The 12,037-nt window shown below is 35.7% G+C and overlaps 1 protein-coding gene across 4 annotated transcripts in view; it reads right to left on the bottom strand.

Annotated features, from left to right (window-relative positions):
• HACE1 (HECT domain and ankyrin repeat containing E3 ubiquitin protein ligase 1) overlaps positions 1-12,037 on the bottom strand; it is a 126,917-nt gene that overhangs the window by 40,649 nt on the left and 74,231 nt on the right. For all 4 annotated transcript variants that reach the window (XM_015137024.2, XM_028847311.2, XM_028847314.2 and 1 more), the window contains 5 exons: positions 6,288-6,399; positions 6,095-6,192; positions 5,826-5,913; positions 1,396-1,545; positions 669-865 (listed from right to left, as the gene is read on the bottom strand). In XM_015137024.2, the coding sequence (XP_014992510.1) occupies positions 669-865; positions 1,396-1,545; positions 5,826-5,913; positions 6,095-6,192; positions 6,288-6,399 (645 nt within the window). The remainder of the gene's footprint in view (positions 1-668; positions 866-1,395; positions 1,546-5,825; positions 5,914-6,094; positions 6,193-6,287; positions 6,400-12,037) is intronic.

The following is a 12,037-nucleotide window of genomic DNA, read 5'->3' as shown; positions in this document are numbered from 1 at the left end:
AGTTTGAGACCAGCCTGGCCAACATGGTGAAACCCCGTCTATACTAAAAATACAAAAATTATCTGGGCATGGTGGTGCACCCCCATAATCCCAGCTACTGAGGAGGCCAAGGCAGGAGAATCGCTTGAACCCAGGAGGCAGAGGTTGCAGTGAGCCGAGATCACACCACTGCACTCCAGCCTGGGCGACAGAGTGAGACTTCATCTCAATAAATAAATAATCAAGTTATAAAGTCAAAAAAATATCAAAAGGTCGAACAAAATTACTGGATCCCAAAAGTATGTGGAAAGCTTAAACACTGGCATTTCTTTTCTCTATTAGAATTATTTAATATCACACTTTAAAAACATGAAAGAGCAATTTTTGCAAATATTATCTTCATTTAAGTTTACATTTCTAATCAAATTTCTCAAAATGCATATGCCCAATTTATATTATCAGCTGAAGTGCTCTAGACTTTTTTAGGAACCACCTCAGCACAGCTAGCACAATTATCAAAATAATCCTTTCTAATTCAAAATCTAACATTTGATGGTTTTATTAACTTAAATGTTTTATCTGTTATGATACTGTAGTTTTTCTACAAGCGCCAGAAGAATTTAGAGTAAGTAGCAAACTATCAGAGCCAAGTTACAAACAATGGTTAAGGTAAAAACTGAAATACTCACTTTGTTATTTTGTGTCACAAGAATACTCCCACCCCCAGGTTTCAAAGGCACCTCTTCCATTGCTCCAAATACATCAGTCTCAACAGAAAAAGTTAGTTCTAGACCCAGATCACTTATATCATTATCTAAAATCCATTGCAAATTTTTGGCATATTCTGGATCAATGGATGCCACATCTTGGTAATTTACAGGAATACCTAAAAAATGCAAACATACAACAGTTATAGTCTGTTTCTGCCTTCCCTTATCTATTTAATGGTAAAATACTGCCCTCTACAGATATTCTGCAAAACTGCAAAATATAATATAATCCTATTCACAGCATATTTTAAATGGATTCCTGAATTTGAAAGTCTGTTAAATTAAGCCTGTGTTTCTTTCACATTGTTACAATGTAATATTTCTTTGAAATAGCTATTCAGGAAGTTATTATAAACTTCAAAAGTGCCAATTATCTTAAGTATATTCATATTGAAATGTATTCTTAGCATAAACATACACACACTAAAATTGAAAAAAAAAACCTAACTTAGCTGAAAGTGTTTGGAAAAAAAAAAGGTAGGTCATTTTTTTTCTCCTTCAAACCTCAAATGCCTTACATATACAGATGGTCTCCAATCAAAATAAAAATTATCTCATCCAAAATGCTACTGCTTATCTAGTTTTCCTCAAACTGAAAGGAAAACAATATAAATAAATGTCTACAGAAATAATAATAGAGCCATACCAAGAATGTGCTTGTAGAAGGATCGTGTGAAGTAAATATTGACCAGCTGCCTATGGTTCAATGCTAATCCCAAGATCTGCCCAGCAAACCGAAAATAGTTCAAGTGATCAGGATTTACGTAAGAGTTGCTATTAGGCTGAAAAGTTGTTCCTATTGAAATAAATACAAAATAATATATTATTAAGAATCTATATGCAGAAGAAAGATCACTTCAATGCAGATAAACTAATTCACATACAACTTCAGGAAAGCTAAGGTGACATTGTGTACAAACTTCCAGAGAAATGTTCTTTGTGGAATATATAACAGGTGGTAAGTAGAATTGTAAGTATAGATAACCATTAATTCACACATATTTATCACAGTAATCTACACCAGAGAGAAAATTTTAGAGTACTTTTGACTGAAATTAGTTGGATGATCATTAGAGACACTCCGGAAATAATACAGCAGAGGATTGCACACACACACACACACACACACACACAAGCACATATACACAGTTTCCTAGGCAGTATGGCAATAGGCTGTTCGCTAGGACAGACATTATCCCATTCATCTGTATGTGCCAGTGCAGTAAGTATTTTTTGCTTCTTCAGGAGTAGAACGCTATGAGAATAACTAAAAATTGTAAATGTACAACTGTTAAGTGACAGGCCTAGTCAACGAACTTGATGCCTGTTAACAATGATTAGAAAATCACCTCAGTCCACAAGGTAACCAAGTCTTTCTAACAATTACCTCTGAGGTGAAAGTAAACATGCGGGGCAATAGTTACCAATTACAATGAAAATCCAATGCAATGGAATATGAATCCACTTTTATAAAACATCTAGAATAGGCAAATTTATAGATAGGTCAAGTAGATTAGTAGTTACCTCAGGCTGAGGAAAGGGGATATGGGAGAGACTGCTTGATGGGTACAGAATTTCTGCTTGGGGTGATGAAAAAGCTCTGAAAATAGATAGTGCCCGATGGTTGCACAACACTAAATGTACTTAAATGCCACTGAATTGTACACTTTCAAACAATATAAATGGTAAACTTTATGTGTATTTCACCACCATAAAAAAAGAAAAGTCTCAAAAAAAAATACTACTAGTTAAAAGTTAAAACCTAATGCCAAAACCTCAACTTTAAATAACTTTCTTTTCCTATTTTTCCTATTTTTCCGTGATGGCCACTAATTCATATTACAAATTCACTCATTCATTCAACAAAGACATAATGAGCTCATGCTACATACTACTATTGTAAATGCCTGGGCTAAAAGAAGTAACTGATAAACCTAATGAAATAGCATCAAAGAAAAATAAAAGGTAGAAATGTGCTGGAAAGTTAAATGTTTAGTCATTTTGACAATAATTCACTCTGTGTTTCATTGATCTTTGATTTCTCAGTGCTGACACCAGGTTAAACTGCTGACTAGTTTATTTAGATATTAAGGTACAAATTTGGAATCCTATGGTATTAGTAAGTCATGTGAGTCTCATCATTCACTGTTAAGGACCTTTGGAGAATAATTCCCTGTCATGAAGCAAGACTTGATATTAAAAGCCAAAGCAAAGCTTTGTGAGATAAAGGCAGACTTCAAAGACAAATATAATCATAATCCCAAAAATATAATATTCTGAGAATAACCACAAATATTTTTTACCTGTTAAAACAATGAATGATTAGGGCTACAAAGATTTTTGATGACTCTATTTTCCTCCCCTAGCTCTGTGTTTAATTCCCTCTCTAATTACTTTCTGAGAAATCTAGATACTTAAAAAGGATAAGGAGACTTTTTTTTTAAAAAAAGGAAACATATAGGGAGAAAATCTTCAGAAAAGGAGTAAGAAAATTCTAAATAGAATTAAAAGTTTATGATAAATTTTAAGTTCAAAAAACATATATATAGCTATTACTCCTCCAACTGTTTTCATGCTCTCAGAAAAATCCTAGTATACAATAATATCATTTTCATGTAATGATAATAATAGCATATAATATTTATACTTTCTATATGCCAGGCACCGACAAAGCATTTTCACATATTAGCTAACTGAATTCTTACCACATTACAAAACACAGGTTATCATCTTTTTTTTTTTTTTTTTTTTTGAGACGGAGTCTCGCCGCGTCACCAGGCTGGAATGCAGTGGCGCAACCTCGGCTCACTACAACCTCCGCCTCCTGGGTTCAAGCAATTCTCCTGCCTCACCCTACCAAGTAGCTGGGACTACAAGCACATGCCACTATGCACAGTTAATTTTTGTATTTTTAGTTAGAGACGGCGTTTTACCATGTTGACCAGGATGGTCTCAATCTCTTGACCTTGTCATCTGCCCACCTCGGCCTCTCAAAGTGCTCGGATTACAAGCGTGAGCCACCGTACCCAGCCAGGTATCACCATTTTTAAATGAGGACACGAAAGTGCAGAAAATTAAGTTTACTGGCCCCAAGATCATATCAAAAGAACAGCAGTCAAGATTCTCACCATGTATAAACCCAAATGACAAATTCATAACAACTATACTATTTCACTACTGTAAGCATCTTAATTTCATTAGAAAACAAGTTTTTAAAAAAATTATTATAGATATCAGGTCTACCCAAACATTTGCCACATTTAGAAATTCTTGATTCCTATATGTAATTCTCTTTGTCAACTAAACCTAAGAGTGTGAAAATATTTCAGCTTGATTTTAATTTATTAATACTATGACCCCAAAGAGGAGACCGATATGGCTTACAAAAGACATAAATCAAAATGTCTGGCCAGACATAGTGGCTTACACCTGTAATCCGAGGCGGGTAGACAGCATGAGCTCAGGAGTTTGAGGCCAGTCTGGGCAGCATCGTGAAACCTCGTCTCCACGAAAAGAATAGAGAAATTACAAAATACAAAAACTAGCTAGGCACCATGACTGGTCTCCCAGCTCAGGTGATCCTCCCACCTTAGCCATACCAGCTACTCGGGAGGCTGAGGTGAGACAGTTCCTTGAGCCCAGGAGGTCAAGGCTGCAGTGATCCAAGATTGCGCCACTGCCCTCCAGCCTGGGTGACAGAGTGAGATTCTGTCTCAAAGGAAAAAAAAAACAACAACAACAACTTTATGGGTCTATGTACTTCAACATTTGCTCTGCTACAAATCTATAACATTAAGGAAGTACCTCAACTAATGATTCCACACCAAATCTGTTTTTCAGATATTAAGCTAAGTAGACTTAGAATAAAGGATATAAAGAGAAGAAGTAAGTCTAAAATATAATGCTAGATCTAGCTTCAAAGATTAGGCCTAAATAATTAAACTCAGGGGTTCATTGAACTTGTCATTCACAAAGACACCAAATTCACCTCAGAGCAAAGAATCAAAGGTTACCAAGTTAAAGCAGGCAGTTCCATGTTCCTATGCAATTGCAAATACTCAAAGTGTATCCAAGAAGCCCATCACAGGGATGAATGCCTGCAGCAGCCTAGCTCTGTTGCAGCCCGCTCCCACATGCCTCCCTTAAAATCATCCTTCTTATCAAATAGGGATTTGCTGTTAGTTTGGTTGGAAGCAATCAGAAGCTACCATTAATGAAGTATTCTCTCCTGATAAAAGAATGTAAACATTTGGGGAAAGAAAAGATTTTCAGGAAAAACGAGCGACTGTGCAAAGCATTTGAAAACTGAAATCCCACCTTCACTTGGAATATGTCTTTATTAAGTTAGAGAGCTCTCAAATATGCCTCACACAAATGAGATAACTATTTCCATTTAGTCTACAATAGCAAATTAAACTCTATAGGTCACAAGCACCATTTCAACAAGGAGGGTTAATTATCTGTTGTATATGGTTAAATAAGAGCTTTATAGTAGCCAGGTCTTGATCTCTTAAAATGACTGAAAATAAAGTTAGTATATATAAATAGATTAAGAGTTGAAATTTTACATCATGATTTCTAGACTTTGGTTTTCCTAACCAATATATTTTAAAACTTGGAAACTCAAATAGAGTTAGCAAATTTTTATTTTTCCAAATAGGGACTTGTATTTGTTTAAGGCCATCTACAAGCACCATTAATTTTAATGAAATGAAAAATCTAACTCAAAAAAAGTAGACTAAAGGATAATCCTTAAATTGAGCAAATTTAGTTTTATTTTATAAAGGACTGATAAGAAACCTCCTTGGGGCCAACACTAGTCCTTGAGATAAGCATCTGGGAACCAGCTGTTAAGAGGAAAAAAGGTTAGACTGAGTCAGGTTCCACTTATGATTCTACTACTTATTAACTGTGTGAATGCAGATAAAAACTCTGAATTTCAGTTTTCTCATCTATAAAATAAGAATATCCCACCTAGCTCACAGGTCTGCTGTGGAAATCAAAAATAAAATGTACTGAAATAGTGTGAAAAATGTGACAAGTTGCAGAAAAAGTCAACTAGACCATACAACTTACCATCAGCTGACTGGGTAAACAATGCATAATCAGGATTGACTATCTCATTGGACAGAATATCAAACCATTCACGCACAACACCTTGACCCTGAATTCAAGAAATAAAATTAAGCATCAACAGAAATATGTTATACTGGGAAATTTTTTTCTAAATAAAATTTAAATATAAAGTTTCTTCCTTTATCAACTGAACATTAAACTTTATTCAAAAGGCATTTCAATCTTTCTTTACATACAGTGATTTCTACATCATCATCTTTTATACCCACCATGCCTTCTTCTCCATGGAACCGTACAGCAATCCCTTGCTTTAGCTTTGCACAATTTGCTTTTGACACAACTTCACAGCTACTCCTAAAAATAGAATCTAAATATGTAGCATTGGTTAATTTTACATATTAAAACTTACAATAACAAGCACTTTGTGGTTCACACATACATCAGCTTCTTTGTTAAGCATACCTCTGTGAACCAGCAGGATATCATTTTCATTCACTGGCCTATGTACCATGTCTGAATCTGGCTGTCCTGAATGCAGATGTTCATAGAACCATTCACAGCGATCTTTAAAAGGCTAGCTCAAAAAATAAGAGTAAAATATGTTAGCAGTATATCAGTTATCTAATTATCAGATTTACTAGTATGTTAAATGCCTTTTCTACAAATAACCATCCTTAGATCTTTATTTATAATAAGGAGTTACTGAATAATGTGTTTTAACATTAGTAACTATTCACAAAAAGGCAGAACTTAGCTGAAATAGCTTGGCTACCTAGAGAAATGTATTTTTTTTAATTCCTACATTTTCAACACAAAAGACTTGATAAATTTGGTTATGTCGCAGAACTTAATATCAGATATGTAATTGAACATATTTATTCACACCCAGAAAAATTATGTTGCATGTTCCATTTAATTTTTCATGAAAATAATCTCTTACACCTAATCTTATTTATTTATTTTGGTTTATTGCTGCTGTTGTTGTTGTTTTGAGACAAAGTCTCACTCTGTTGCCCAGGCTGGAGTGCAGTGGCGTGATCTCTGCTCACTGCAACCTCTGCCTCCTGAGTTCAAGTGATTCTCCTACCTAAGCCTCCCAAGTAGCTGGGATTACAGGCACTCACCACCATGCCTGGCTAATTTTTGTATTTTTAGTAGAGATGGGGTTTCACCATATTGGCCGGGCCGGTTTCGAACTCCTGACCTCAGGTGATCCACCCATCTCAGCCTCCCAAAGTGCTGGGATTACAGGCATGAGCCACCACTCCCAGTCTCTTACTCCTAACTTTATTCTTATTTCTATCCTTTAGAATATATGCAGAAACTGGAATGGAATTTGTTATCCCTTCCCATTCTCCACAATAAAAATTGAAGAACAAGATCTCTTGAATAGCAAAGAAAATCTCTCCTTTTTGTTCCTCTGCCAGGTAAGCAAACTGTAAGTGATCTATAATTTTTGATTAATCAGAAAGTATCGAGTACGTAGTATGTACCAACACTGCATGTAACATAAGAGCAGTAAAAACTCCATGAACTTGCTAAAAACTGTTTAATACAGTTAAAGAGATGAGACTAACATAGAGTAACACAATATAATATATATATATATAAAAATAAAATATCAAGTTCTAAACAATGAAGCATGAGCTATAGAAGCCCTGGTCGTGGTAGCAAAGAGGAACAATGAAGTCAATCTGAGAGATACTACTCCTTTGAATAAGCATTAAGAGAAGAGGCTGGGTATGCTGGCTCATGCCTGTAATCCCAGCACTTTGGGAGGCCGAGGCAGGAGGATCGCTTGAGCCCAGGAGTTTGAGACCAGCCTGGGCAACAGTGAGACCCTGTCTCTACCAAAAAAAAAAAAGTTTTAATTAGCCAAGCGTGGTGGTATGCGCCTACAGTCCTGGCTACTCAAAAGACTGAGGTGGGAGGATCCTTGAACCCAGGAGTTCAAGGCTGCAGTGAGCTATAATTGTAGTGTGCTCACCTTGTCACTCCAGCCTGAGTGACAAAGTGAGACCTTATCTCTACAAAAACAAACAAACAAACAAAAAAGTAAGGTAAGAGCTCTGCAAGATAGAACTTATTAATAGAAATAACTTAAAGCGGAAAAGCCCTTTCCCCATAACCTACCCCCACACTCCTAGAAGGTGCTGGTGGAAATATAATGAGTAAGATTTTACGTATCGTGAGTTTAAAGATGTAGTGGGGTGTAACTATTAGGGATTTAGAAAGAGATACTGGACAGTGATGCAGCTGAGATACTGAAAATAAAGCCATGAACAAAGGTGAAGTTGGAGACAGTATAAGGTTCAAGAGATGAAAGACACAGAGAACAAACACCAAGAATAAAGAAGTTTATGATCACAAGTCACGACTGAGAATTTGCTTAGCAAATGATACAGACAGCGGGAAAAGTCAAAGGAGAACCAAGGTGGTGCAATACCATCACAAAAGCTAAGAGTTTCAAGAGATCAATATGATGAATACCATCCAACACCACAAAAAAGTTATCTTCCAGGTGGCTTTTAGGACACCAATAAATTTCTTCATCTGAGCTAAATTAAATAAGTTTTTTTTTAAAGATTCAAATATCACTTGTTATTAATTCTTAATAAAAACACAGTATGATTGATGAGAGAAGAACTTCTGCCTTTTAATATTTGCTTTCAGTAAGAAAAGGATAAATGCTACCTTTTTAAAGTTAAATGTGTAATTCTGTCCATACTTCTAACAGTCTTCCACATTCTTAATAAAGCACTGGTGTTACATGTTATATGCATTACTATACATATAAATTAAATATTTCATTTTCAGTTAACAAGTTGAAATATAAAGCACTTGAAATTCTAATGCTAACTATTTCTAAAAGTTTGGTTTAAGAGGAAATAAAAAACATTACACAGAAGCAATTATTTAAGTATGGGCTTTGAAGTCAGATAAACATGGTTTGAGAATCCCTCACTCTGTCATTTACTAGACTTATCTTAAGGAAATTATTAATCCTCACAGAACTTTAGTTTTCTCATCTGTAAAACACAGAAAAGAATACACCTACTTCAAGAGCTGTTAGGATTAAATTAAATAATTCAAATAAAGAAAATAATTATGATAATTATAATACTCATAATTATAATAATAAATTAGCAAACATTTATTAAGCACCTATAAGCCGGGTACTTTTTGAAGCACTTTACAATGCATTACCACATACAACCCTCACAACACTATGAGAAAAAGGGACTTTTGTCCCCATTTTACCAAAGATAAAAATAGACTAAAAGCATTTATACTAATGCTCTAATACTCAATACCTGGAATGCTCAATAAATAGATATTGTTCTTATTGTCATTCACAGCAATGTTAAAATTACTGTCAATAACTATTTAAAAGAAAACTTACTGCCCATTATAAAATATTAAACTATATCCTTTATCTATGAAATGTGAACCGAGAAATAAAAACAAATGGACCCTTTTCAAGTAATTCAAGTGTAACATTAAAAGGTACAAACTGCTACCTTCAAAACCTAACACAATATCTGTAAGATCAAAACACACACACATATACAAACACCTACACAGCCAAAAGGCACATTTTTGTATGTAAACTTTCTAGAATACCTGCATTTCCATAAATAATTCACAAAACAGGACTGATTATAGAGGCTCCTCTTAATAGCATTTGTATAGCAAGACAAAATGTTTCTCCCTTTAAGTACCGGCCACCTGAAAACCACCAACAGAAGAAGTCTATCCCTCAGCAGAGGTAGTTGCTGTTTTTAACTTTCTAGAGGAGGACAATCTCCAAGTTACAGAAAACTTCTAAGTACAGTAGAGTACAAAGTACTTTTTTTTTCCTCTGCTGTGAGAGAAAGTTGCCAATATAATGTCCAGTCCCCTATAAACACTTAGGTGTTTATTTCCTACAAACAAGGGAAGTTTCCTCTATAACTAGATAACAACCATCAAAACCAGAAATTAACTCATCTGATAACATCACTACGATCAGACCCCACTTCAAGTCTTGCCAATTTTCCAATAATGTCCTTTTATTGCAACATGATTCATGAACTGCCTTTAATTGTCCTGTCCTGTCTCCTTCACTCTGGTATATTTCTTCAATGTTTTCTTAATTTTCATAACCTTGATAGTTTTAAAGATTACAGGCCAGTTAATTCTGTAGAATGTCCCTCAACTGTATTTAGTCTGATGATTTCTCATGATTAGATTTTAGGTGTGTATTCTTGGCAGGAATATCACAGAAGTGATGCCATGTTGTCCTCAGAGCATCCTATCAGCCGGCACACTGCTATGTGTGTTTTGATCACTGTCAAGCTTCTCTCCTGTAAGGCATCCTTTTTCTCTTTGTAATTATTCTGTCAGGAGATAATTTGAGACTGTGTAATCATCCTACCCTTCATCAAACTTTCCATTTATTCATTAATTTTTTCAGTACAGACTCATAGGTTCCTATTTATGTTGCCATCATTCTTTATTTTGATGTTCAAATTCTTCCAAATTTGGTAGTGCGAGTCCATTCAAGCTGTCTTCTGAGTCATGTTAACATAACCCCATCAGTCTTTGAACACTTCCTTACTTTCTTACATAATAAGATGTTGCAGGCTTATTTTATACTTTCCCTGATCTAGCCCTGGAATTAGCCATTTCTCCAAGGAGCCCTGGTTCATTGAGAATGGCACTGAGAGACCAAGAGCTAGGTGCCAGGTTTGCTACATGTATCTATGCAGATTTAAAACTAAATTCAAACTGGTAACTCTAATTCGGCAGAAGGTTCCTTCTAGTTTCCTCCATTTTGTAACTCCTTTCTCCAACAACGAGAAGTTAAGACTCTCATACTTGCTTATTTGATCAACCTGCAACCCCACTCCCTTGGTCTGTTACCAATCTCCAATAGCTGGCATGGTCCCTCCACTGCATAGATGCCCTCTACCCCACTGGGGCTTCATCAGACAGCACTGATCAGCTGCAACCACTCCCATATGGAAATCCTCCTTATGCCACTCTAACCCGCATGACTCACACTGGGACCCTCTTCTACACGGACACCTTCTTAATCACATCCAAACTCCAAAACCCCACACTAGGCCATCACTACACATGTAGACACCCTCCTCACCCTAGTCAGGCAACAAACACCCCGCTCTCTGGGTCAACAGAGTGGATACCTAATACAGATGATTTCTGACTAAACTGTCCAGGAAGGGAAGAAGGAATAGAAAGTAAAATCAGAGACAGTATTAAGTTGGTGCAAAAGTAATTGTGGTTTTTGCCATTTTAATTAATTTGACAATTTTAACTTGGCAATTAAAAGTAATTGCCAAAAACCGCAATTACTTTTGCACCTACCTGTATTAAAAACAGAAGACTCTCTCTCAAAAATAGTGAGATTTTACCTGTTATCTCACCTTCTTTCACCTGTTATCTCATTTGCCCCAGAACAGTATCATACAGTGTAGGTCAAGAAACAACTTGGCCAGGAGTGGTGGCTCATGGCCATAATCCCAACACTTTGGGAGGCTAAGGCAGGTGGATCACTTGAGCTCAGTTCAAGGCCAGCCTGGGCAGCATGGCAAAATCCTGTCTCTAGAAAAAAATACAAAAATTAGCCAGGTGTGTTGGTATGCACCTGTAGTCCCAGCTACTTGAAAGATTGAGCTGGGAGGATCACTTCAGTCCGGGAGGCAGAGGTTACAGTGAGCTGAGATCAACTACACTCCAGCCTAAGTGACAGGTGAAACCCTGTTGTCAAAAAAAAAAAAGAAAAAAGAAAAGAAAGAAATTGAACTTGAGAACCAGACAGACTTTTAAATTGTGGTTCTCCCATTTAGTAGCAGAATGACTTAAACAAGTTACTTAACCACTTCAGCTTAGAAAAAAAGAGCAGCCATCTTACACAATGGTTAAGAAAACAAAATAATTCATGGAGGCAAATACACAGCACCTGACCTAAAATTAGCATTCAGTAAATGTAAGTTATTATTACTGCCTTCTCTTTCACATTATCATTATTAAACAGATGTCAAAAGATCCCTCTATACACTTGTGCATAATTGTATAAAAATTAGTTCATAGATTAACTTCTGAAAGGACAAGTGTCCCTAAAGATATTAAAAACCACTTGTCGTATTTATTATCTTACAACTACTAACCAAACCATTGCCTACAGTCTGTCCTACATATCTGGCAAA

Source organism: Macaca mulatta, chromosome 4 (genome assembly GCF_049350105.2).
Source record: "Macaca mulatta isolate MMU2019108-1 chromosome 4, T2T-MMU8v2.0, whole genome shotgun sequence".
Taxonomy (NCBI): Eukaryota; Metazoa; Chordata; class Mammalia; order Primates; family Cercopithecidae; genus Macaca; species Macaca mulatta.
Note: the sequence above shows the minus strand (reverse complement) of the source record. Positions and strands in the feature narration are given on the sequence as shown.